This window comes from Platalea leucorodia, assembly GCF_965183815.1.
Source record: "Platalea leucorodia genome assembly, chromosome: 9".
In the NCBI taxonomy this organism is placed as follows: domain Eukaryota; kingdom Metazoa; phylum Chordata; class Aves; order Pelecaniformes; family Threskiornithidae; genus Platalea; species Platalea leucorodia.
In genome coordinates, this window is record NC_138831.1 from 32,045,758 (window position 1) to 32,073,233 (window position 27,476).

At 40.5% G+C, this 27,476-nt stretch overlaps 3 protein-coding genes across 8 annotated transcripts in view; 1 reads left to right on the plus strand and 2 right to left on the minus strand.

Moving 5' to 3' along the window:
* Positions 1-14,493, plus strand: part of HERC1 (HECT and RLD domain containing E3 ubiquitin protein ligase family member 1) — a 123,489-nt gene extending 108,996 nt beyond the window's left edge. Inside the window, exons 78-79 of one of the 3 annotated variants that reach the window (XR_014229193.1) lie at positions 1,681-3,405; positions 13,576-14,493. Coding sequence is in view for 1 of the 3 variants with exons in the window: in XM_082321741.1 (XP_082177867.1) it covers positions 1,681-1,746; positions 3,279-3,287 (75 nt within the window). In the remaining 2 variants the exon portion in view is untranslated. Of the gene's footprint in view, positions 1-1,680; positions 3,406-3,777; positions 6,486-13,575 lie in introns of those variants that run through there. The other 2 variants (XR_014229194.1, XM_082321741.1) reach the window with 2 other exon arrangements.
* Positions 6,495-12,484, minus strand: FBXL22 (F-box and leucine rich repeat protein 22). Its single transcript, XM_082321758.1, has 2 exons — positions 10,160-12,484; positions 6,495-7,297 (listed from the first exon to the last, which is right to left on the minus strand). The coding sequence occupies exons 1-2, from the start codon at positions 10,492-10,494 to the stop codon at positions 6,952-6,954; spliced, it is 681 nt and encodes a 226-aa protein (XP_082177884.1). The 5' UTR covers positions 10,495-12,484; the 3' UTR covers positions 6,495-6,951.
* A 147-nt stretch (positions 14,494-14,640) lies between the features above and the next one.
* Positions 14,641-27,476, minus strand: part of USP3 (ubiquitin specific peptidase 3) — a 45,792-nt gene continuing 32,956 nt past the window's right edge. For 2 of the 4 annotated variants that reach the window (XM_082321754.1, XM_082321757.1), the window contains exons 7-15: positions 27,086-27,199; positions 26,282-26,395; positions 21,900-22,046; positions 19,841-19,947; positions 19,599-19,679; positions 18,511-18,629; positions 18,226-18,339; positions 18,039-18,106; positions 14,641-16,464 (exon numbers count right to left, since the gene is read on the minus strand). In XM_082321754.1, coding sequence (XP_082177880.1) covers positions 16,299-16,464; positions 18,039-18,106; positions 18,226-18,339; positions 18,511-18,629; positions 19,599-19,679; positions 19,841-19,947; positions 21,900-22,046; positions 26,282-26,395; positions 27,086-27,199 — 1,030 coding nt within the window. In that variant the 3' untranslated portion in view covers positions 14,641-16,298. Of the gene's footprint in view, positions 16,465-16,597; positions 17,572-18,038; positions 18,107-18,225; positions 18,340-18,510; positions 18,630-19,598; positions 19,680-19,840; positions 19,948-21,899; positions 22,047-26,281; positions 26,396-27,085; positions 27,200-27,476 lie in introns of those variants that run through there. The other 2 variants (XM_082321755.1, XM_082321756.1) reach the window with 2 other exon arrangements.

Below are 27,476 nucleotides of genomic sequence, written 5' to 3' on the forward strand. Positions count from 1 at the left end.
GTTCGTTGCAGCTGTGATTGTATTATGATCAGCAGGGTGTGGCTTACACTGTAATGCTCATATTTGGTTAGGACAGTAATGCACTGTACAAAGACATTTTTGTTCTGTGTCTTAGGGCTAAGTGCTGAAGAATAGATAATTCCCCAGTGTCTCTATCAAAAACATTATTTGTGTCAAACCACAAATGCTGCTTGATGTTCAGGAGCAGGATTTAACTGGGCTGAGGAGAAGGGTAGAGTCTGTCCCCAGGTGAGTCACTGCTGCTCCGCCCCCCATTCTCACTGAACTCCTTGGTAAAGATGCTGTGGGGCCTGAGGGCTATCGAGAACATTTATTAACGTAATTTCACCTTGGACAAGACTGGTCTATCTGAGTCTGGAGAAGAGGGTAGAAATTCCTGTTCTCTTCCCTCATGTGATTGTTGCATATTAGCAGGAATTGCTAGGGAAACTTCCTGGTTGTCCGAGACTGAACTGGTATATTGCTGCCAGCTAATTGTGGTCAAAGGGCTGAGTTGATAGATAAGCTGTAAAAATTTGCAGATCCGGCTTTTATCTGGTGAAGTTCTTTCGGTTAGGACTAGTTGTTGGCTCATGAAAAAGACAAGGTTCTTGAGGCGTGACCAAGAATGAGACTGCAACATGAAACATCTAGAGGGGGGCTTTCAGCAGTTTTGGGGAAGGAGGGACTCAGGGCTCTGAAATCATGCAGACTTAGTTTCCTGCCTCATTACGTATTATGGTTCCAGATTGGACTGAGATTTTTGTGTCCCATCACTATGTTGTGGGGGAGTATATTCACATCTTAGTCTGAATTTATAGGTGTAATACATAAGGAATATAAGGTTACAAATAAAAGGGGAAACTGCTATATAAAGTCCTGTAGTATTGCCTACTAGACTTCATTTATGTGTCTGAATTAGTGCTACTAATTTGTCAATCTGTTTCAATCAGGCGCAGAAAATAATAGAACTGTGCCTAAAAATTACAGTTTTGTGTAGACTATGCAGTTGGCTTCTTAGATAATGAGGGTATTTTTGGAGCCAGTTTACAGTAAAGTGAAAGAGGATGTTGATATTGGTAAATACCGATGTTGATTAAAGGATTGTGCTTGATTGCTTTAATTGAGACTTTTTTTTTTTTATTGATCGTGCTTGTCCTTTGAATGTTCTGTCTTAGCATCATTAAAACTGTCAAGCGCTTAATTATTTTTATTTTATCCTACTGTTTGTTTTCACCATAATTATATTGTGCATACATTCCTTTTAATCTGCTGATTGACATTTTTCTGTTGCTCAGGCATCTGAGTGAGACTGGAATCATGTTCAAGTTTCTTGCATAATGCTTCTTATACATAATTGCATACAAAGATAAAGAATGTACTGCATGTGCTACTACTGGAGACTGCCTGAGAAAGTTCTAACTTTATGTCAGTTTAAGGGTGTTTTATGTGTGCAAGCTTCTCCCTATACAGAAAGGGGAATAAATATTACCAGTGTATGTCTGCATTCTGTAGTATAAGTAGGTCATATGTGCACTTATTTAAAGAAAAAAATATGCAACTCTGTCTTGTAACAAACCTTCCAGCGGCAGCGTTGTTGCACTAGGCAGCGCTGGCTGTAGCAAGGTGGACTGCAAGGGATTCCCAAATGTCATACCTCATTTCCTTTCCACCTTTCAGCATTGGATGGGACATATGTGTATGACTGAAGCAGGGAGTATGAGTGGTAACAAATGCATATCAGAGGTAAGAACAAGTGTGTGACAACGTATTTATCTAAACCCATTTCAAATTAATGTGAGATATGGAGGCACAGTGAGCTTAGAAATGTTACATTCTAAACATAACTAGAGAAAAACAGCTTGAAAAGCTTTAGCGACAAAAGTAATGTGCTGGGTAGGTATTATATAGGACAGCACTGAGATGCCAAAAGCCTGTGTCTCTTGTTGAACATGACTACTATTTGCTGCTGCTTATTTTTTGCTGTACATGAGTAGTACCTAATTCCAAGTATTTCCAATTGCTTTTTCCTCCCCTTTTTTTTTCTTTCCCACCTAGGAAGTACATCCCTAGCCTTTTGGGCTATCAGGCTGTCAGACAGCTGGATAGTCCTTTGAAACAGGTAGGCACACTACCACAGAGAGAAGATGAACAGCCAGTCCCCGAGACTAGAGGTAGGCAAGTTACTTTAACTGGGTGAAGCCCCACTCTTTCTGGAGCCAGCAGTAGTAGTGTTGGTTCATCTGACAGAGCTGGAATGTAGCGGTAGGTGAAATGCGTGCCTGTCATGCTTAGAGGGGACTGGTAAGAGCAGAATGTGTTCTTGAACAGTAGTATTCTCCAGAGAAGAGGTGAACGAGTGATCAGGGCAGGCCTGGAAATTTGATTTAGATCTGCCATTCAGCCCTTTTGACTGGGTGATGAAGTTTAATGGCAAAAAAATACCGCTGCTGGTAAGTGAGCAGTTTTACTGTGCTGCAGGACTTGGTTTAATTCCCTTTTACCGTATTGCCAAGCTGAGCTATGTTATCACAATGGAAATCTGAAGGGTCTTCTCGATGTTGCTTTTCCCCTATTGTGTAGGAAAAGGCACAAACTTTTGATAACGAAGTCTTGTTTGCCACTTGCATCTGATAACCTGATGCAGCTTCCAAGTAGGCATCTTGGTTTATGTCACCTTTCTTTCTTTTAGTACTTTGATAAAATGATAGATAACAAGCTTTCCTCCCTCCATACCTGGTAAGTTAGAGTTAGGGTCTGTGAAGAGTGAAAAATGTTTCATTAATGTTAAGAGAACTTTGACAGAACTCAGATGGCTTGGAACTAAAGAAAACTTCCATCCTTACATAATACCCAAAGTAAAATGTAATCATTATACCCTCAATTTTCAGATTGGGTTGCTAAGTAAGAAAATTTATTCTTGATGCTGAAAAAAATTATCAACACAACTGTGTTCAAATTTTACCATGTCATGAATAAATATCCCCATTCAAGGAGGGGAAGAGCAAAGTAATATGACTTTGAGCATTTGTACACAAATAGGCAAAGAAACCAAAGCGGGAGAGTGTTCCAAGGCCCTTTTTAGCTCTGTAAGGTAAAAAACCACAAAAAACACACCACCACCGCCCCTCCCCTCCCTGCCCCTGGAACAGTCCAGATAGAAAACTGGCAAAAAGGCATAAATAATATGTAGACAGATGCAAACCCACTTTCGTATCTTGTAGCTACTTGAAAATCTGTTAGGTGTTACATCTACATCTGTGTATCTTTCATCACAGAGTGCTTAGAGAGCTGGCATCAAGAGAAGGCCGTCGTTTACTAATGTGACTATATAGAATTCCTACCTTGTTTTGGCTTGTCAGCAATATGTGAAACTGGTGTGTTTTCACCAGTTGTGTATCCAAGGTAAGACTTGTGTCAACATCCCAATTTCCACCTCACAATAAGCTTGTTCAGCCCCGCAATCTCTTTTCCAAGTTGTAAATGTTGTTTTAGGATTGCTGTTTGTCCTTCCTGTCTGTGCTTCCAGTTTTGTTCCTTACTTTGTAGTGCATAAGGGTCCTACTTAAATTTTAGGAATGAGTTAATGAAATACCAGAATATGACGGTGTCATGCCACTAAATATCTCTCAGTTGTGAAGATGCAATAATGAAATCATTTTCTTTATTTGTCTTCTGGGTGAGTGTTTCTTCCAGATACTCATACTGATCAAGTATTTCTCTAGAATTTCAGCTCTGTTTGACTAAGTTTCTGTAATGCTGTGATTTATTTCTTAGTTCAGCCAAATTAGAGAGTACCAAAGGATATCTGTGGATCAGTTAACCAGGATGGAAAGGAGGAGTAAGTATATTCACTTATGTTGAGAGCTGTAAAGTCCTCTTCCCATTTTTGATGCACCACATAAAGGATGTTTTCAGCAGTTCATAGCTAGCTCATCAGTTCTTGCAGAGAAAAGAATAAGCCCTAGGAATGCAGTCTATTAAAATATTTCTGCTGATATTGTTTGAAACTTACCTTCCTAAAGAAACTAATTGGAAATTCAGTTTTGCAGTGCTGCTCTTGCAGTAAAAATTGGCTTCAAGTGGAATTCTGATAGCATGTTTCCTTTCTTTCTGTTCAGACATGAATGAAAGACAATGTATCAGTTGAAATAAATCTTTCTTTCAAGACTACCTGAGGCATCAGAGCCAAGTTTTGCATTATGTCACCCCAAGCATTTTCTCCACATAGCTTTAATAAAAGGAGCAACGGTATTGTAAAAAGAACACAGCCGGAAATGGGAAAATCAAACCAGTTACTCCTAAGTCATTGAGGCCTAACTTCAGAACGTTTTTCCTACAGCTTAGATGCCAATGAGAGGGGGAAAAGGCCTGCTTTACTTCAGTAGTTGTTTTTCACACATTCTTTTTGTTTGAGAGGTACTACAGTCACACTGTTCTCTAAAGAAAAACATGTATCGTGTTACATATTTGTGACAAACTTTAATAATATGTTAAATAGAATTTGTGACTTCTTAAATTGCTGTTCTTTAGAGGAAATCTAGCTCTTGTAGTCTTCCAGTTATATAAAAGATGAAAATGCAGACAAGGAGTAGGTCTGCAGAGCTATACCTGTAGATACAACTGTTAAAATGCAACAAAGCTATCAGATTATTTTAAACCGTGATAGTCGTGATATACTTGAATTCCAGAGATGCGAGTTCTAGTTCATGTGTTTGTAACTAGCAGATTTCATCAGTGTTCTGTTACCAGTGCAGTAAGATTAATTATCAACAATTGCAGAGTCCCTCATGTAAATGAGAAACAAGCTTGCTGTGGCATATGCGCATAGATTGCTGTAGTGACAAAGTCTTGAATAATTGTTATGTAATGGAACAGAAATGTTGGCAGAACAGTATTTCCAAAAGCTAGTATTTCTAAATTTGCTTTCATTTTAAGGACACACGCACACTCAGGTATTCCTACTCTGCGTAAGGTTTTAAGTTAAAGTGAAATCTTAACTGCTGTAGACTTCCTTGTGATTTAAGCTGGATTTCAGGATCCATAGTTTGTCAAACTGGTCTGTAGGCAGCCTTCTGTTTGACATCTAAGCTGAACTGACATCTGGTCCTCTAGGGGAAACTAAGTTATCGATAGCCAGATTTAACCATCTGTCATTCTTTGTAAGCGTAAAGGTCTTCACTGGATTGTATTGCATGGGAGAGATTTAAGGTAAATACAAGTTCAGCTGCAGAGTCAGCAAGAATAGGCAGGATTACGTATTATGGTGTGCTCTCTAGGAGTCAGAATTCTGAATTCATGTCAGAATTGCTGAACAAAACGGAAGACAACAGCGGAATTTGAGGACGTGCTCCCACATGGAGTAAAACACAGGGTTTGAGACAGGGCATGCTGTAGTTCAGAGAAAAACCTGAATAATTCAAACCAGATGATCACAATGATTTTTCTGTATTGTTATACTGAGACAGACTCAACAAGTAAAACTTTTGACAGGTAACTGCAGTACAGTTGACACAATAAGGTGGCACTCAGAAATGTTTACCTTTCCTCACGCAAAAATCTGTAAGGGCGTAGAGAGTCTTGGAACGTGGCGTTACCAGTCCCGAGTACTCAATACCATGACCAAATCCCAGTGCATTGTATCAAGGCAAATCTTATACAGAAGAATGAAACTGTGCCAACGTTTGGTGTCAAATTTTGTAGACAATGCCATAGCAACCCTTCATTAAAAAAAAAAAAAAAAAAAAAAAAGGCTTCACTTCCATGTAGCAGAGCAGCATGCAGGAAAGTGACAGCCTTGTGGTTTGGGATGAAAATAGTGATTTGTTTTGTACTTTGCAGTGAGAAACAGGTGTTCATATAGATCTGTACTGTAGTGTGTTCCTAATTTAGCATTTAAAGCTACAGGTTGTAAGTCACTGTCTTTTCCTGTAGGTTAAGTTACGTAAACTAGCATTTGTTCATATTGCACTTAAAAAATAACTTGGTGTATCTTGTCAAAGTACATTATGCAAAGGGTCAAACCGTGTTTTGTGCGCATTGCCATGGATTCCTCATTTAATAAATGAGCTGACAAATCAGCTACAAATGTTAAACACTGAGGAAGCGATGGTTGTCAGGTACTCTGCTTTTGCTAGCAAGGTCTTACATGGCGTGGTTATCACCCTTAGCGGATGAAATGACCATATGGATATATCCTTTTAACAGAAATTTGTTAATCACCCTTTCCCTGAAATGTGTGTAAATCATACAGTTACCCAAACTCCACCTGCTGTGGCTTTGTGCCCTTTCCCATTACATAAGAAGTTTAGAAAGCAAGGGGACCCACTCTGAACCTCCTGACCCAAGGGGAGGGTCCTCCTTACTGCTTGCGTCTCCAGTCTCTGTGTGAATCATTCTAACTCCGTTTTCCTTTCTATGTTTCTTCCATGCAGTAATTAATAAGGTGAACCTTGCCATCAAACTTATCGAACCTTGTCCAAACCACTGTTACGCTTTGTTAAATTCCATCTTTGTTAAATTCCATCTTTGTTAAATTCCAACTTTGTTAAATTCCATCGAATTTATTGAACTCTGTCAAATTATTATTTTACCTCAATAAAACATGTTGCTGCTTCTCTCTTCTGAGTGAGGTGCATTCCACTCATCTGTGACAAGAGGCTATCAAAATTGCAGTTTTCAGCCTTAATCAATCAGAGCTAGCATCTTGTGACAGCAATGCAGGGTTTTCCAGTTTCAAGGAACAACAGAAAGCAAACAGTTTTTTTCCTTAAGACTGTCCTGGTGGCGATGCATGCCTTTTCCCAGTGCAGCCTTTACAAAACATATCAACCCCTTGTTTGGACTTAAACCAGAATGCAGGAAAGTAGCCATTGAAGCAACGCTACCCAAGAGGAGAGTGGAAGTGAAGTAAAATACCCACGTTGACCGAGTTTATACAATTTGTTGCACTTAAAGCTGAACCAATTTTCTTGATGCTTTTTCAAGCATTGACCTTTTTTCTGGCTTACTGTCTGGAATCATGTTAGCACTTCTCTCTGCTCTCAGCATTATTGAAGGACATTTTTCCCTGACTCTCTCTAGACCACTTTGTGTTATGTTCCGGCAGAAATCCACGTGGAGCGTTTGCAGTGATCCCCCACAGAGGGTCACTGCTTCTAGTGTCTGGTCAGTGATCCGCACGCAGTTTTCCAGTTTGAGTGTCTTGAGGTTTGGGCAGTTCTTGAGAAGCAGCAAGATGCAATCATCTGTAACATGGCCGCATCCAGAGAGGGTCAGAGATAGCAGGTTTGGACATCTGAAAACATGATCGTTACAGGTGAGAGGAGGGGAAAAATAAGTAAGAGCTTGCAGAAGCTAGTATTGTCAAGAATAAATATGAAAGTTAGAAAAATACCTCCTCTTCCATCAGGAGGGGTATAAAGCATGAGTAGGTGGGGACATATATAGATCTTAATGCTCAGCTTTACTAATTGCAAAACTTACCTTTGCTTTTTCTGTTGGTAGCAACATCTCTAGCTCAGGTGGCATAGTGGAGAAGGGGACCTGGGTGCCTATTTAAGCTGGAGCTGCATTGTTTTTTCTTAAGGAGTTGCATGGTGCTGCGCTTCTCCAAGCACAGCGAGTGAAGACCCAGTAGAGATGAGATTCCGGTCAGGGTTAATTTGAGGTCGGTTGAGTGTGTAGACATGCTGAGCACTGGCAAGTCAGACACTCCCACGTTTTACAAGGATTAATGGCTGTATTTCAGCTCCTTGGATTTACTGGATAGGTGCCAGCTCCTACCCGAGAGTGTTGATGTTTGAACCCTGCACAACTCTTAAACCTTCCTTCAAATCATTGAAACTGCTAAGAACGCTACTGTTAAACAATGATGCAGCAAATTAAAGAAAAGCTCTTTTTTGTTGCTTGAGTAGACCTGGGAAAGTACAGAGAAGGCCTGTTCCAAGTCCGTGTGTTGATGACTTACACTAACTGTCCTTATGCAGAAAACTGGAGCAAACCAGTATTGCTAAGCTGGTGTGCTGACCAGGCATGTTTTCAAGGACCCTTGTGCACCAACCTGCAAAGCCTTTTGTACAAAGTGTGTGGTTTCTGGCTTACACCTCTCTCCAGGGAGCAGCAGTTCAGCTTCCATCTATTCAGCTAAATGCAGCTTCATGTTTCTCTATTAGCACAGGACTTCATTAGACTCTGGTGTGGGGAACAATGATTACAGCAGTGCTAATGTTGACCTTGTGAGACCTTTGGACAGAACTATTATATTAGCCTGCCTCTGTCCTGTAAGAACTGTAAGGTGTCCGTCACCACGCTTCCACATAAAGATTTGTGCTTACAGCCTGTATCAGGGTTTTAGGTGTACAACAGCAGGGCGGGCAAACAAGGGGCTCTGCCATCACTGCAGCATTTTCTTTTGTCCTTAAAAACCGGTACATAGTAGATTCCTCTTTTTCTACACCCCACCTCATGCCCCCGCTGCTGCTTGGCTTCACCTTTTGAGCAGAGGTAATAAAGTGAGATCGTGTCAGCTGCATGATCTTTTTTTTTACTCTTTTCCTTTACGCTTAGGAACAGTTAGGAAAAACAAATGTTTTAAAGCAGGCAAGGTCAAGAAAGGCTCTGACCTGCCATCTCTTGTGGCTTCGTCAACAAAATACAAGTACTCCAAACTCAGGGAGAAAAGCTGTGTCTTTGTTTAATTTGCAATTTATTTAGCACAGAATGCTAGGAATTTTGTTCGGATGGAAGTGCTTTCAATGGGTTGCTGCAAAAAAAAAGGCAAGAACTTGTCTTAGGAAGGCTAAAATGGGGCGGGGGGGGGGTGAGTGGCAATATAAACTGTCATTTTTAAGAGTTCAGTTTAACTTGTGGAAACAAATCTATGTAAGGTTGAAAGGCATTTGCTGAATTTTTATGGACTTTGAGATTGCTAACTACCTAGGCTTTGCTTTGAATTTTGTCCAGCAACAAGTTTGGGGTTATGGATTCTGCAGAGGAGAAAGGCACTTAAATGTTAAACCGTTTCTGCAGAGCTGTGGTCTTGCATCCTCTTTGTGAATCCTAACTTGAGATGGCAAAAAAATGGAAATAGTTAAGTGAAGTGTGGCCTCATGGTAGATATTCCAGTGCCAAAATGAGAGAATACTTCCTCCTATGCCCTCCTTTGCAGGGGCAGATGTGCTTCCTAATGATACTTTGGTAATTAATCCAAGTTTTTTATCAGTTCTAGAACAGTTCTGAAATTTTGTACTTGCAACTTAATGTTCTGCTTTGAACCTACATTTCAGACCTTGTTTTGAGACTGCACTGTTACTGTTCTCACCAAGACACTGTGTCCTGTCAGTATCCTGTGATTTATTGGGGGTTTTAAAATTGTTATTTCCAAATAGAACTTCTTGCCTTCTGCGTTGTGGCGCAAAGCTGAGGGCTGGCTGCGGCACAAAGGTGTGCCACTTCAGGATAGGCACTGACCTGCCCCTTTCAGCTCTAATCCAGGACCACAGCCACCCTTCGTGTTACTAAAACACTAGGATTGGTTCTATCCCGTTTGCTCCTCCTAATGTAATTTAACTTTTTTCTGTTAGAGCTGCTTTGTAGCAGTAAAGCTGTTAGAAGAAATGGTGTGCACCCAGAGCTGCTTTTCCATAGTGGTATTTCCTTTCCTTTACTGTAGTTTATAAAAAGTTTAGCTAAATTTCAGTGTAAAAGCAATACTTATTTCTTGGAATGAAACAAATTTGGTGTTTGTTTAGTAACATGTTTAATGAACTTGGTGTTATGACATATAGTCAGTATTTAAAATCATGTCTTTTCTCTAGTCTCTCTTCCCAGGACAATGCTTCGCACTGCCAGAATGGTACGTTTCAGTTAAGCAGCAATGTAGTAGGCAGTATTGCACTTTCCTAGATTAATTATTCATTCTTCAAAAAAAAAAAAAGAAGGTAAAAATAGGCTTAAGGAAAGTCAATACGAAGTATACGCTATTGCCACTGTAAAACCAACTTAACGCTATATTAAAACCGCAAAGTCAAAGCACTCACGTACGTAATGCTCCATTTCAGGTAGGATGTATGGAGTGGAGTAAATAGCTCTCAATTGTCTCATTTCAAGGCAGTTAACCTTTCCAGGAGATGTAGAGTTTCACACCCAAAGAACGTACCTGTTGCAAACTTCTAGTAAAAAATCACTGACAGTGTTTTCATGCCTGTTACAGAAGTCTTTCTGGAAACTGTTTTTCATCCAGTCCTCAATGTTACACACCTTGACTCTCTCTGAATACCAGCAGATGGATAAGTACTTTAAAGCAGGTCCCAGGAGAAAATTATCCTTCTTTAATTCCGCTGGAGAATGAAAGTTCAACAAAGACCACAGTATAGGATCCTGAAACACTTCTAGCAACTTGTGACATGTTTTTGCTAAACTTCTCCTACTGTTTTTGTCCAGAAAAGAAAATAGATGTAAAAGGCATTCCCGATTCAGCTGGGTGATATGCATTGCCCGTCAGAGCGTGTCAGAAAGAAGACAGTCGCCTGGCCTTGTGGAGTAACGGCAGTGCTGGAGGGGGCTCAGGATCACCAGAAGGCTGTTGCACATATATGGTTGTGGAATGGTGTTTATTTTTGGCGAACAACTGGTGCAGAAGCTAAGAACGGGGAAAGGAAAAGAAACATGCATGCATAAAACTCTCTTGTCCTGTTTCTACAAGGGAATGGAATGGGCATGTAGAATAGCAGCACTTGACTTCCACAAAATGCTTCCTTAAAAGGGATTTCTTTCCTTTTAGGCACTTCTGAGGTTTAGCAAAGTTCTTGTGCTGAGTTACTGAACTGGGGGCGGGGGGGGGGGGTGTAGCTATAGCTGCAAGGAGTAGCTTTGCCAGCCTCTCAAGTTTGGAGGATTTGGTTTGCCCAGCAGAAGTTTTTTTTCGCAGTGTACAACAATTTTAGCCTTGATTTGTTCATTGATTTTTCTAAGGTTGCACTTTTGCTTCATGTTCGAGGACTGTTATACTGGATAATGAACTTTCACGAACAGCTTGTAAAACGAGTTGAAGAATTCCCCGGGTGCTTTAAAGCACACACGCGCAACGTCTGCAGCTTCGGTTTACAAGCCGCAGCCTTACGGGCAGTCTGCTGCACACTGGTATTTGAATAAACAAAGCTAGCTGTTTCCCCACCTTCTGCGTGAGGAAGGTAATGATGCGCAGGAAGACATGCATGGGAGCAGCAAGTCTCTGTTTAGCTGCTTGTAAGCTTGTGCTTTTAAAATAGATGTCTTCCATTAGCTTGAGTTTTCCAAGTTTTGTTGTGGTGTTTAGGTGTAGTTCTGTTACTGTAGACTTGGCGGGAAAAGGATATATAGAATTGGTTTTAGGAATAAAAGTGTTTGTTTTCCAGTAATGAGAGAAACTGTAGCAGAAAGTCTCTCCTAGAAGAAAAATAAAGCTACAGCAAACGGCAGGCTGGAATTAAAAGCAACAACGAACAGCCCTATAACTTTCACGTTTGTGAAATAAAAATACTAGAGACCAAGGTAGTTTATGCCCGTCTTCTGTCTGGTGTTAATACAGGAAAATAATACATTCAACTAATTAGTAGATATTAACACCAAAACAGCCCTGCAGGAATTTCTGAAGTGGCTTGTGCATAGGTACAACCTATGCATTTTAATGGGGTTTGTTGCAATATATGACAGGGTTGAGCGGCCCCAAAGTTCATCTTTTTCCTTCTTACCCTAAGAAAGCAGTCTGAAATTCAACTCTGGAAAACAAGATTTGAAAGTTGTTTGCAGTCTGCAACAATTATTTTAGCTTATCTGCGCTTGAGTAATGTGTACGCCTACCCACAGTGATGCAAAAGAATGGCAAATGTGGATCCATTTAATTCTTCAGAGTTAGTCATTTTCTATTATATACAGTAAGCTGTGTTTAACAGTTGCTAGTCTTTCTGGTTTCATCTCCTTTGTCATTTAATATTTTTCTTGCAATGAGAAGGAGATTCCTGCTCCCCACCCATGCTCAGAAGCAGGCTATGGCCAGTGGCGTGAGTACTTTGTGAAGCCACGAAAGGGAGAAGAGTAGATGATTTCACGTACCAGGTAAACCAGTCACTGGAAAAGAGCAGATCTTTGTTCTTATACTAGCATTTTCATCTCTCACTCTGTCTCTTCATCCTTTTCAGAATTTACCTTCATTTTTGAGCAGGTTTAAATAGTTGAGACTGCTCTGAGTTGTAATAAACACAGGAATATTATTTATAAAAAAACACAAGCAAACTTGAATGACAAGGTTCCCCTTGCTAGGATGGACTCTTTAACCACACAGAGGACACACACCACAATCTGACAAAAATTAACAGCTGTTGGGTGACAAGGCCCTTTAAAATTGAATGGCAGGTCCTCTTTGGGTTTAGATGCTAAGTTTTGGGAGAGGCGTTAAATAGTGGGAACACTTGAATTTCCTTTATTTTGTTTTCAACAGAACAAGTGAGAATACTCTGCCATCCCTGTTCAAAGGATTTACACTAACGATGTTCTGTAAGCCTGCAGAAGGACAAGAGGAGTTTCATTTTCTAAGGAAAGGAGACACTTTAATGGCACATTTTCCATAAACACACTGTGTGAATGAGATATAATTCACATTCAACCTGGAAATGCTCCAGGAACACACAAGATGAGCACAGTCAGTAATCCTCACTGAAAATTACACACTAGATTTTAATGGTAAACAATTACAACTATGGCACTACAGTACTTGAGGATATCCTAAAGCACATTGGAATCAGTTTTCAAGGTGCTGATTACCTCATCAGTAAGACACAGACACATCAGTAATGAAACGCTGGGGAAACTTTTGAACACCATGTGTTATGCTTTCCATTGATTGAGCAAAATCCTTCTAACTGGCCGCTCGCTTTTGATACAAGTCCGTTGTCCCTGCCTGTCTGAAAGTTTTAAACTCTCCTCTCAGGCTGACATCTGCTACCACCTGGCAAGCGCCTTCCGAGAAGGAGCTCTCTTTGTAAATGCCTTAGAGTTTTGCATAATGCTGCACTTAGCAGCTCACTATACAACACACTAAAGCAAAAGTATTCCGAGAGCTGGATTTTGCAGGTTTGTTTTACATAGATCTCGTCTCCAGTTGTATACGTGGCTAAACAATTACTAACGAAAGGACAACCTTTGATCAGACAAATTTTGGTGAAAAATATGCAAGTCTCTGAACTGTAGAGAGCAGCTGTTGCTTGCAGAGCAGTCACAAGCAAGAAAAAAATTCTTGCCAGTTAGTGTGTACTATGATCAGCAGTAAGTAGAAAAGAAACATTTGGCTTAAATGAAATGAGATATCCCCCCCCCACCCCCCAAGCTAGTAGATAAATATAGGATATACAAGTAAGGTTAAAAATGTAATAGTAGGCCAGGTGCAGTATATGTTACTGGTTCAGTGCTCAGTTACTTTTTTTTTTTTTTTGACACCACACTGACTAGAATACAGTGGATAAGCAAAGTTCTCCACCAGGAAGAGAAATACTTGTGTTGCCACAACAAACTGTTCATACTGTCCATCTGGGTTTGCAGTGGGAGAAAGTTAAATTAGGAAAGGATTTACAACGTACTCGTTCCAGCAAAGCATATGGCCGAGTCCTTATCACCACCTGCTGCAAGAACAAGACTGACGTGATTGCATTGTGTTCCCATGGCCGTGTCTCACATGGACCACGCTGGATACCATTGCCCAAGACCTTAATGTTACAGAGCAAATGTTACTGAAAGGAAATACTGAAGTGAGAACATAACTCTGACTCAAAAAATTAACTGGAGAAGTAGAAGCTGCTTAAAGTAAGTAAGTGAATGTTGCTGAAGATTACAAATTTAAGTTTCTAAAAATACAAAAAGGCACATTTACATCACTGGTTTGCGCGAACACTGCGTACACCTGACTACTGTAAGTTAAACTGCTTCTGGCCCATAGCTAGTTGTGTATTTCAAGCTTTGTATTCGCAAAACTACAATTCTAAAGCAATCCAATCCAAGTGGCATGCAGACAAAACACAGCTATAGCTGGACTGTACTTAACTCCCCAGCTGTGAGCAGTACAGCTGCCCTTCGGGTAATAATGTGGTAAGGTACTTTACTTCACTCGCCCCGCACACCAATCAAGTCTGTCAAATACCTTTTTCTGCCTGTATAAATGATAACAGCTACCTATTCTGATGAGAAGAAAGGCTCTGGCTGCAGGAAACGGAGAAAGAGTAGGTGACAAACTATCTACAATGTAAAGCAATGAATAGTTCTATTTATTGTTCAACTGATATAAGGATGTCTTCTTTTACTTATGTCACTTAATGTATCAAATAATGACCACAATAGGTTTTAACTAGCGTACAGTTCACGTATTCATACACCATTAGCAACGCTGAATGCTTTCTGCAGTTTTTTATTAAGCCAATTTCCTCTCTTTGCTGGTTTAAGATGCTGTGGAAAAGCTATGACCAATGACATTTTAAAAACCAGCGGATGGTGACTTCTCTCTATACGTGTCAGGGTGCAGCTAGCAGGTAACCCACAGGAAGGAAACGGACGTGCACTCCACGTGCAGCAGGCTGAGCTATGGTGCAATCTGTAGGGAAATTTTTACTGCCTACTACCCTGTCTTTCAGAAGCATTAACTGAAAAGGGATTTAATCACATTTTACTTGAATTGTTGTGTGTTTTCAGACTCCTCTATTTTACTGTTATCGCAACTAAAAGGCGGTGTTTGATTGTGTGATTCTACATTAAGTAAAATTCTACTCTTACTACCACGCTTTTGAGATTTTAGGAGTGTCCAGTTCCTTGTTAGGCACACAGGTGCTAGCTAGAAAGGATGGGCTGGGGGAAGACAACTGAAATGTAGCATTTGTCAGATTCCAGATTTTTGGGGGCCTCCTGGCTTTTGCAGTATTGGTTTTCCTGTACACCTTTTTTAAATCTTACTAGCCAACTTCCACTCTCCAGAACGGCAGTACAGCTAAAATGCCAGTTTTTTAACACAAGTCTTTCTCCATTACATAGCCAAGTTTTAGAAATTGTATCATGCCTCCAGTGTTTGTCTAGAGACCGTAAATAAAGATCCCACACTGGGCCAATGTGTAAATACTACAGCTACCAGCCTCTGCTCCAGACAACCAGCAGTGCTGGCTCATCAGCTGCCATCAGGCAGGCTGTGCTGTGAACCTGCGTGTCTTCCTTTAGTTTGCATTTGAACTTGTAAAACAGTTGTCATGTGGAGCATCTGGAACACCACCCGCTTCCTTTCAGTTTTAAGTGACCTGCAGGCATTTAGTGGACAGAAGCTATATTTAGACCTAAGACTGTTCTCACAAACCCCGGAGGTTGGGGCTGTACTCCCAGTTCCCACCAGGAAGGAGGGCTGGGGTCCCACTGCCAGGCAGTCTCCAAGTTTTCAAGCAAGTAAGTGTTCATGATCGAATTGCAGGATGACAGTCTAAAACAAGAGATGTCTAAGGCAATTCAGGTTCGGTTAAAAAAACATAAATCTCAACACAATTTAGACATGTATATATTTTAAGATTTTTTTTTTTTTTTTAAATTTGAAGGGGGGGAAGGCAGAGCATACGTGCAGAATACTCGAATTAAACTGCAGTATAGATACAATTGAACCAACTGTTTATTTACAATGATTCCTGAAAGTCAGCAGCCTGAATACACACCAATATAGCAGCAAATACCTGGTCTATTTAATGATGCCGTATCTCCTCTCTTCTGCAGACAAAGAATGATTGTTCAGAGGTCACTGTTTAGTTTCTTGCACGAGGGAAAATAGTACGTGCAAACAATTCCTTGATTTAAAGAGATTAAATCATATCTACGGTAACAGCTGTGAGAACAGCATGAAGTTGTATTGCTCTTCATAATCAGAAGCACATTTATCTTGCTTGTAAGGAGGACAGAAAGCTTCTCTGATGTAAATGTGCCTTTAGAAAGTGAGAACTGAAAACATTAATATAAAAAAGTCAAATAACTAAGTATTTCATGAAACTATATATATAAAAATTGTTATCACAACTAAAGCAGCAAATCAAAATCTGCTGAGGTTTTCTGGTATAACTAAAAAAAAAAAAAGTTAGTTTGTGTCCAAGTTCAGTAAGTCAAATGCTACCATTGACACAACAAAACTAAAACCCACAAGAGGAAATTGAAAAGTGCACAATGAAATTAATAGTCTTGGATCAAGTATTTATGGAAAAATGGAAATGTTTTGTCCGGTGAACTTGATAAGTGAGACTTAAAAGGAGGTATTAAAGTTTGTCTGATCCAGATTTGGCTTGCCGTTCCACGTAGAAGAGGATGTAGGCCTTGGCCTTTACCACAGTCTCCTCGTCGGTCAAAGTTACAGTACTGTCGTTGAAATGGAACCAACGGCCTTCGTGAGCTGCGTACGCGGTGTAATGTCCAGAGCCGACGCTGTCAGCAGGGGAGGCGGGGAAAGAAAGGACAATCAGAAGGAGACAGACCACCTCATTCTCTGATGCATTTTCTATTAGGGCTAAGAGACTTCCAGGAACCAGAGGAAGAAAGGATCTGACAGCCCTCCACAACAGTTGGTAAGATGCTTCCCTTCTTAATCTGTGGGGCTCAAAGTTTCATGTTAGGTCGAATAATCACTTACTGGGATGAGCTAAAAGGCTTTTTTTATACGAACTTATTAGCATCCCGTAGTTTTTGTGCAAGCAAGGCTTCTTGCAACACTCAACTTCCATGTTTGCCTACATAAAAATGAAGTCTATTATCATCTGTTATTATTCAACCATTAGCCATAAATATTTCACTATGCTCTATTTTCAGAAATCTTCCCCATTTAGGTCTAGAGAGACTCACCTAGTCTCAATATAATCAAAAGCACTCACAGCAAAACTCATCGCAGAAGAAAATTTTTCCAGTTCCTCTTAAACTGATCCACGTCTTGGAGCCATATTTCTTGAATCTAACATACCAGAACTACTAACCCATCAATTTTCATTACCCTGCCACCCCAAGATAAGGCCTGCTTACGTGTTATAACACACGCTCAATGTTTCCAACCATCTAATTCCATTCTAATCATGACCAGCTTTCCTTTGCTGTCCGTACAGTTTTCCTACGACTGAAGCGCCGGTCAGATGCACCGTGGTGCTACATGGGCTGCCTTGAGTCGTCAGATCTTTCTAAGAGTCCAGACTATTCCTCCAGAGAAAGCAAAAGGAGAGGCTTTCTGGACAGAACTTTTTGTTTCATACCTTTGAATTAAATTCAGGTATCAGCAAGGTTTTGATTAATGGGGTTTAGTTTCTTTAAGAGAACTCCTTTCACTGCTCACACCCAGAGAGTGATTGCCTAAACAACAAGAACACGTCTCTCTCAGGAGAAACAGTTGTCTTGTCCCTGCTGCTGTTAACTCTCAACAGGTCCAGCCAGGGCTGGGAAAAGGAAAAAAAACAAACAAACCAAAACACACCCAGCAACTTTACTTCAAAATACGAACACTAGCCAGCCTTGTGGCAGGCCTGTGAGCATTCACTTTGAAGTTCACTCCTGTAGGAGAGAAGGTAAATACATGATAATTGCTTTCGCTGCACCAATCTAAAGTCTATGTTTGTTCCAAACATGCACACACACTCTTTTCGCATAAATGCACATTTGCCTTTCAAAGTGAATTAAAAGAGGAAAAAATATTTCTGCTTTGTACTAAGAATCTCAAAATGAGGCATTAACCTTCTGGAAGGCCCCGTGATTCACTCTGTTGGTTTAGGGCTTTCCATTCCTAGAGGCACTAGACTATTCTGATTCTGTCTCACACTTGTAGTGCTCCACAGGAATAACTCTGTAGATCTATCTGAAGTTAATTCAGCTTGGTTCCATGTAAGTTCGTAAGTTACTGCTTATTTCCACCAGTAAAAATACCGACAGTCACTAGGGACAGAAAAACCTGCATTAACTCTGCATGTACTTCAGTGGGGAGGAGGTCTCTGCCAAGAAACAGGCTTACTCCATGTACTCACCCTGAACCATGATGCACGACAACAGCCGCAAGGTCATACAGGCAGCTTTCTGGGCCACTGTTTTCAGGCTGTGGGTAAGACAACAGAAAACTCTTCAGATGGCAATAGCACCTGCTATAATTTGTAATAAAGACAGACCTATGTTGTGGAACAAATTTCCACAGAAAGTACTGGCGAGTCTTCATACCTCTAACAAGTAGCATTTCATGTCTAGGCCTCGTAAGGGAAACTCAACATACGTATCAACCTTGTTTCTCAGATATGCTGTCCAGTGAAATCGTTTCAAGTGTAAGCATAGCACCTACAGGATTAAAAAAAATAAAAAAAGATGGATGCCTTAGAGGAAGAGGTTGAACTTTGTGCTAGACATCTGCAATAGCCTATGGGAGGGTTAGGTTTTGGTCTACTAGCGGTGGAGTCGTCATTTCCTTTGACATATTGTCACACTCTCACTTTTCATGCTTATACGAACCTTTGGTAGTTTCTGAATCCAGAACTTTTTGGTGGACTTCTGTTTCTTTTTGCATTTGTGACACATATACAGCTCTGTCTCATCAAGTTCTTCCAGGTCTGTAAAACTGCGAAGACAATCTAAAAAAGAAAAAGATACAAAAAAATGAAACACCCACACAAAGGAACTCAATTCAAGATGTCATCAAGTGATTTTTGTAACAGAAAATACAACAAATACAGCAATATAGAGGAGGTGTGCATATCTGCTGCAGTCATTCCGGTTATTATATACATTTGTACAGCAAAAAGCTGTGTAGTAATGTGTTTTAATACAGTAACATGTTGTAACATGCAGCATTCCCTGTTCCTGAAAACACAGCTGTAAGCAGTTCAAGAGGAAAAGAGGCATTCATGAAATCTGCGTTTTTCAAACAAGATTCTGTCCAACATTCAGCACAACTGTTGTCAACAGAAACTAAAAGACTTTCTAACAAAGAAGAGTAAACTTTTTAAGGTGATTTGGTTTTAGGTACAAAATGAACAGAGAAATAATGGGGTTTTGATTAATATTTCACAATCTGCAGCAAGTGTATGCACAAATCTGTAAAAACGAGCATCCTTTAAACAAGGTCAATAACAGCACTGCTGCCTCACTTGGCGGGATTGTGTTTACGTTGTTTAAGAAGCACAACACCCAAGAGCCATCCTTCCTATGCACAAGGGGCACATACTTGTAAGCACAGAGCCTTAGCAAATGCTAATAGGCAACAATGCAGATGAGCGTTGGTTGGAAAGACTGTAATACGTTAGAAATACTCTGACCACAAAGAAAAACTTCTGCTGGAATCCTCGCCGATATTTAGCTGCCCTCCTGAAGCACTTCTCAGCCCCAGTTTATCATAGTAGCGTGTCAATACACAGTGACTGGGGTAAAACCTGGGTAGAAAATTATTTTGGCACCTTCCTCTATCACAGAATCTCATAAAATTAGATGGCATGTGGCACCAAGTCACACCCTAGGTGAAAGCCTGGCTCCTCTGAAATAGCTACTCTGGAGAGTATATGCTCCTAGTCCTGGTAATGATATCATTATCCAAGCACTCTTACCTCGTAGTGTGCACATTGGTCCATTTTCTTGATTTTTAGTACGTTTATTTCTGAACTGACTTGGAATATCTAGCGAAAGGTCTAGAAAAACAAAGATTAAAAAAAATTAGGGTTGAACAATGGCTAATCTTTTCAGGCTAAAACTCTAGTTCAGTCATGTGACATCTAAAATATATCGAGAGCTTCAGATTTATTTTTCTGCCTTAAGTCACCCAGTGTTTTGAAAACAAGAGGCACCTTACCTAGGAATGGGTCAAACTTTCTAGATTCAGTCCCACATATTAGGCAGTTGACTTCATTTTGAAGAATGCCTCCAAAAATCGCTGTGACAACAGTAGATGCTCCATTTCTAGACAAACCACATCAGAGAGGTGAAGTCAATCAGAATGGCTGAGCTTAATTTTCAATACCTGTTACATGTTTACAACTCGCCACTACTGGGCAGAGTGTGTAACAAACAGTGACTGAGTTCATCCACCAGGCATTTCATTCACCCTGGAACTGTACAGTGCAAGTATTTAGCTGAGAGAATACTTCTGCCTTATCTTGTACCTGAAGTAAGCGTGAACTACGTATGCTCTAAGCAGATGCTCAAAATTTCAGTGTTGAAAGTATTCCGGTCGATTGCATTTCTATAGGGGAGAGCTGATGCTCACAGGGGTATAGTATTTCAATGCTGGAATTAAGGCTGTTTCTGAAACAAAAATTCTTCCCTCTTAGGTAGGTCAAGCATATTTTTGTTTTAATTCTATGCCCGTTGTTACAAGTAATTTTGACTTCTTCAAGCATATTTCTGCACTTCGCTTCCAAAGACAGTTTAAGTTGCATTAAGATACGATAAACAATATGCGTCATCACCATCACTGTTCTCTATGCTTTCGTTACTCTCAATCTTTTCAGCAGATTATGTAATGGACTGACTTACTTCTCATAATGCAATTAAAAAAAAATTAAGTTATATTATTATACAACTTTTAAACTTGCTAGTTTGTGCTTGCAGATCTGACGCCACAAGCCTGCAGCAACCTGTGCTCCTTATCTGCACTCCACCTACGTCTTTACAGTTAATTTCAATGCTTCTTGTTGAGCGGCAGGAAACGGCTACCCAAACAAACCGGCACTCAAGAAGAGAGCATTCACAGCATATTTATTACTTTACTGTAAGCGTTTAAGTGTATGTGACCTTAATTAATTTGCCCTTGACAGAAGGCAGCTTACTCCACCTCACCACTTGAACAGCCATTCGCAAGACGAATCAACAGTGCATACCGTGAACAAAGTTTAAATTCTCCTTGGGTTTTGACATTCAAAATGCTGACAAAACAAAATTGGTTTAGTTTTCAAATATGCTTCAATTCTAAGAACAATTCTTTTGTAGGATTTTTAAGCATCAGCAAAGCAACATCAACGTGGTAAAGAAAAGCACACTCCAAACTCTAGGCTTTCCCTCATGAAGCATCTATAAAATCCTGCACCTCTCAGACCTGCTTACTATGTCCTAATCGGTATAGGAAGGGAAAACTCACTCAACTCTTACGTAGGGAATCCAAGGACTTAGGGACCAAATGTGCAGGGCTGAACTGACTTAATGTTCCTTCCTGAAGCAAATTAAAATGTTTTCTCTCTGTGACAGTTTCGATCTGAGAGAAAACACACCTGGGACAGAATTCAGAAACAACAGTATTTTGAGAAGTACAGAAAGAGGAGGGAAACACATGGATTACCTCTGTTTCAAGACACACAGTAACATGAAAATCAAAATTACCAGGAAAAAAAATGCAACAGCTTCAAACTGTGTCTAGTGATATGCAAATAGAGCAAGATCAGCTGCAGGAAAACTGACTTCAAAGTGTAACTGCATTGCTCACTCGTTAATCCAGCAGGTCTGCTGACAATTTAAAGCTACAAATACTTGGCCATCTTTTTTGCTCCTGTATCATTCAGGCCATCTGTCACCCTAAGACAATGAGATTGTCTGAACAAAGAATTCTATATAGGTACAGAACGGAGAATACAAAGTTCTTTCTTTTTATTTCTGAAATACCAATGAATTAAAATGTATTTACAACTGAGGCTGTATGCTCACTCACACCTATGAGAAATGCTGAGCCTTTTGAAAGGAAGCACATCCTATAGGATGCTAATGCTTTACAACCTGCAGCTTTGTAATTCGTAACATTACAGAGGCACTAAAGAGAACTTACTTAAACAAGGCACCGTGAATTTGAAATTTCAGATCCACCACACACAGACCCGCAAAAAGGCATTAAGGTTTTGAAGAAATTAAAAACCACTTCTTACATGCAACATTTGTTGCTTGCAGACAGACTAGAATTTTCTTGCAAAAGTACTGAACGTGAAACGCCATTGAAGCCACCCTGGAGTTCCAGGTGTAGATGGTCCAAAAGGTAACGCATGAACTCGTGGGCATCCTGTTGCTGGTACCCCCTTAAGAGAAAAGGAAACAACGGCAACAAAATCACCAAATATACAGGTTGCTTTAGCGCCAACACACAGAGAGCACCAGGGTCACAGGAAAGAACCTTTGCTTGTTTAATAATACTGAGCAGATTTTTACAGAGAGACACATACATATTTTGTACCAAAAAAGTTTTCTGAGTGGCCTTTGGAAACTTACAGCTATGTCTAGACAAACTCAGTGATTCTGGTCCTTGGCAGCTCGCTCGCTCGCTCGCTCCCCACATCTCTTTTTGAGGATGGGGAAACATTTAAGAAGACACATTTTAGATAGGAAGAGACCTTTTAGAAAACAACAGGGCGCAGCAGACACGTAACATTTGCTCACTTATTTGGTTAACTTTAATTGGCCTCGCCAAACTCAGTCTGTGCTAGTAACATCCTAGGACTCACATACCTGTTAATTACAAACACACAACGGCAGCAGTGACTTCCCCCCACTCACGCAAAGCATTTCTCTTTTTTCTTTGTTATTGACTAGATTTGATGAGTACCTCCACAGAATTGTTATGAATCAGGTTCAGGCAGCACGCTATTCATCCCTGCTTTGAAATTACTATAAATTATGGTCAATATATTGACTTCTCAAACCTGGCAGGATTCAAAAGACAGGCACCACAAAATGTTCTGTTCACGTGGGATTCAGAGCCAGTATTTCTGAGTGGTTTTCATTCAGCCACCGATCCCACCCACTTTGGCAGTTCCAGGTGTCTGCTTGCCTGCTTGTTCCCCTCCCCCCCAAAGCCAGGAATTTAATCTTTGGGTTTGTTCTCCACATGCATCTTTCAGCAACAATATGAAGAAGTCTGAAATAATTAGGATGAAAAAGAGATTTCTTTCCTCTCCTAGGGCGAGATCTATAGCCGTGCTCAGAATCGCACGCGTCCCCTGCATAACCCGCACACCGTTTGCTGGGAGAGGGAGGTCATGGTAGGGTATCTGGAGCATCTCTTGAGCATTTGGATTTGGCAGGATAGGGCTCCAGTTCCAGCTGTGTCGTGCCATCAGCAGCACTGCTGCTCAAAGAGTCAGCATTATTATTTCACCACTAACAAACCTCATCGAAGGGAACGGAGAAGCCATCAGGGTAAAATATGCCTTCGCAGTTATTTAAGCTAAATCACACATCCCATTTAACAACCAACTGCTATTCATTTGCCATAAGATGTATACCGAAAGGAAAAGCATACATCGTGAAACAGTGAAAGCTTTGTGCAACACGGACATAATTATGTGCCAGTCTTTGTAGGCCTAGTTACAAAAATCCCTACGTAGTAGAGTTGGCTTTCCCTCTTCCTCTTGTCCATTCTTTTAAGCTGCTCGATCATGCCTCCTCTGCCCCCTTCCTCCTCACTATGCCGTCACATAAGAATGTCTGGGAAGGAACAACAGAGATGGTTTTTATGCTACTGCGCAGGGGAAGGAAAATGTCCATAAAACTCATGGCACAGTACCCAGAGTTGGAGAGACACGGAAGTATGCAAGGTGAGGCTGATGGGCTTAGTGAAGAACATAGGTATGTCCTACAAACAGGTATTGCTAGGAGGTGACAAAATAAAAAGGAAATAAAGCCTTTTCATCTTGTAGAAGTACAGGACTGTTTTCTTCCGAACTAGCAGCTTTAAACGAAATCACTGAGTTTGTGTGTAAATCTTACAGCACCCTGAAAAACATCAGCAGCACTACCTACCTACCTTTTACAACCGAAAAACTGAAGCACTGCTGTGCTTCAACAGGCCAAATCCTGTGCAGTCCAAAATAAGACTTATTCTCCCAAAGTTGCAAAATAATTATACGTTACTATGAAACAAGGTAGAAAACCAGAACTTAGCATCAAAGCTGCCTGTTAACTGTGCACGCTGTAGGGTAATTTTGAAGTTGCTGACATAACACAGGATTTACTTAGTTTACTCTATACAGATATCTTCAGTTTAATAAAGATATAAGCAGTCATAATAAACAGCCAAAGATGAAATTTATGGAAAGTCTTTGCTTCATACCCCTTTTCAACATTAGATTCCTCATATGAGAGCTCTGAAGTCTATGGCAGCCTTGCTCTGCAACGAATTTGATGAAATAACCTTTGGAATCATTCCACATTGTTTGTTGGTTGTGCTCCTGGTGCATGTGTTTATACTTGCATACAAATATGTTAATTATAGATGAAAGGTTCTTTGGATTTGTTAAAAAGCTTAAGTATAGATACAGATCTTCAAAAGAACACGATGCTATGGATGAGGCACTCGTTTAAAATACATAGTTTAAAATAAACTATGATCTAAAAGCCCGTCAGCAAAAAGCATAGTTTCTCTGGTAGTCAGCTTGTGTAGTAAAGCTGATCTCCATCCACCTGAAGCAGTTCAATCCAAGCCCACCTCTGACATTCCTTTTCCTACTGACAACACGATAGCATATAAACAGGAACAGCTGCTAGGAAAACAGAGCATACTATTTATACAGCAGTAAATCAGCAAAATACGCATCTTGCAGCTCGGCATGAGGCTACACAACTATCTCGGCACGCAGCAGAACGACAGCAGCAGACTTTGTCCGACAGTCAAGCAGCAGGACTTCCACAGCAGCATCAGAGCTCAGAGGCACTCCAGTTGTGCTCGTAGTAACTATAAACGAGATCCTCTGCTCCCTGTATGCAATATGAGACAGAGGGCCACGGAGTGCAGCAGCAGCAGTTTTTTCTGTAACCTTCTCTAAGAAGAACAGCACTTGCAGCCCTTGGAGGCAGGCATGATGTGCCTTTAACAACTGAAATCTCTTTGGGCTAAAACAATTAGACCACGTTTCCAACCACGTTTCTTCCCCCTGCACCCATCGCTTCAGGCTGCATAAGCACAAGCCAAAGTGGCTGGTTTGCTGTTAATGCGCTGCTGGCTCCGGCTTTCTTTCACGTGTACGTCCATCCACCTCCTCCTCCCAATCTCACAAGAAGCGGACAAGGCAGAACTAGAGTTGTAGCATCATTAGCTTTTACGAGGTACAATTAAGCACTGAACAAATTCAGATTTTCTCTCTGGATCTTGTGGGAGTGTGGGGTCTACTGAGCAGCTGACTATTCTCCATGTGATTTAATGAGTTCTCTTATCAATTAATCACGGACATGTTCCCCACTAACTGGGAATAAAAAGGGAGGGGGAGAACCCCAACAAACAGCACTTTTTCTTTCAAAAGCTGTGATAGAACCCACAGTGCTGAAAATTTGCTTGAGGAACTTTAATGAATTGGTTTCTTGCTTAGTCTAACAAGAATTATAGTGGAGACTGTAACAGGGCAACTGGTCAAGGACATCACAGATGATGTTCATTTGCCTATGTTTTGTCGCTGCTTGCAACTACTGGTATTAAACTTCCTTGATTCTCATAAGCCAACTGAAACATATTTGGCAGTGTGAAGAACAGAATAAATACATTTGTGTTATTTGGGTTACTCATTGAGCAGATGTGTTCACAGCATCTTTTCAGCACTGCTGGAGATGTTACGGATAACTACTACCTGAGAACATGGAGCAACTTACCTTCATCACAATATATCCTAACAGGTTTCAGTGCTCCTTTGAAAGAAGTTCAGGGGCCAGGACAGGGAGACCTTGGAGAGGAACGATACTTCGATTTACTTGGGTAACCTTCTTTTTCCCTTTCATCGTCTTTTTTGTCAGTATGGGCACAAAACGCCTATTATGCGTAAGACTTTTTCTTATAGCTCTTATTTCATGTCCAGCTGGCAACTACAGTATTTTGAGAGAATCAAGGAAGTTTCAGCCAGTATGTTTGCATTTAGGCCTGTAGGTGCTGTACCTTTTTTACTCTGCCTACATCACTTCCTTATTGCAGCCAAGCTTGGGTTCTGTCAACACCAGGCACTTGGCACTTACCTACCAGTCATTATCTTGATTCTTCTGCCCTTTGGGGCACTGGCTCAAAGGTATAACTACTACTATTTTAGTACGATGTGAGATGTTTGTCCTCTCTGATACTGCTACATGTGGCAGGTGGCAAAAGGGCAAGGGGGGAAAAGAACACTACCAATGACCACAAAACTGTTGATCGAAGCGAAGATCCTTTTCAAAGCGTATTTGTGGGCACATAGCTGCACAGAGTGCATCCCGCGGATTCAGCAAATTTTAGAGTAGGACACCAGCAATACAAGGTTGCAATCAAGAATATTGTTCTTATTCTACCTACAAAACTTACCTAAAATTTGGCATGATTTTCCAAACAACGTAAAATAAAGACTCTGGACTAAAAGCAGTTTGGCTTCCTTGCCATAAAGCACAGAGTGTCTTTCTGAATTCTTCCACCAATGAACTGGAGAGAAAATAAAAGCTGGTGATTAATACCGGTTTGCGTTACAACCCTTCTATGTTTACTAGCTCAACAGTACAAATATCAGACACTACTTTGGTTAAGATTGTAATGATTGGGTAAATATCCTTTCCAGTACTTCAAAGATTTTTATGTCCAAAATCCTACCCATAATGCTGGCGAGAGACAGAGGTTAGAAAACTTACATTTCAAATGTTGAGGACTTGCCTGGAAATCTATCCACCTTTCGCCATTTTACTGTAGACTCTGCTAACATCGTCCCTTTAACACTTGCTCAAACAAGCTACAGGTTGTGAATCGCTTACTCGGATTTTTTTTTTTATTTAATATGTTCACTTGCAGATGCAACCCCATGACCACATTTTAGCTGTAATTAAGTAACATAATGTCTGGAGTACATATAACTAGCACTTCTTAACCTTACTTTAAATGCAGTTACACTCCAGTGCCTTCTGATGTATCTGACTGCTTCCCCCTGCAGCACCAGACCAACAGAAGCAAACAGCAAGTGATACAAGTTTATTTGTATAGCCAACTATTTTTCTATGACTCTGTCCCCCCATGAATCATTTTTCTATGATTCTGCAACACTGCAAGCATATAGTGCCTCTACCACCCAAGCGTTTGCTGTTTTCTGTAAAATTCAGTGCTAACAAGGCACATGCAGCTTACACATTGTTGTCCCCCTGGCTCCTGGTATGGTAAGTTCGCCTGCCTGCCGTCTTCCCATTCCTCAGCTCCACGGCAGGCAACTCTTTGAAGTAACAGCAAAACTGTTGAATGTTACTACGGAAAAAGGAACAATGAATTAAATCCTTAAAAGGGAGAGAACAAAGAGAATATTATGTATTCTGGAGCCTGTTCTTTGAAATGCATAAACACAACTTCATGCAGTAATAGAGGATGGCAATCACAAACAGTTCAAGACACAAGAAATACTGTAGCAAATACTCATCTTCTGCAAATGCCTGAGCGGATCTGTAAATATAGTCGTCATCCCAACTACCTGAAATAATTACCTTTTGGCTCTGCTTTGACCAAGAGATACCATGACAGGCGGAGG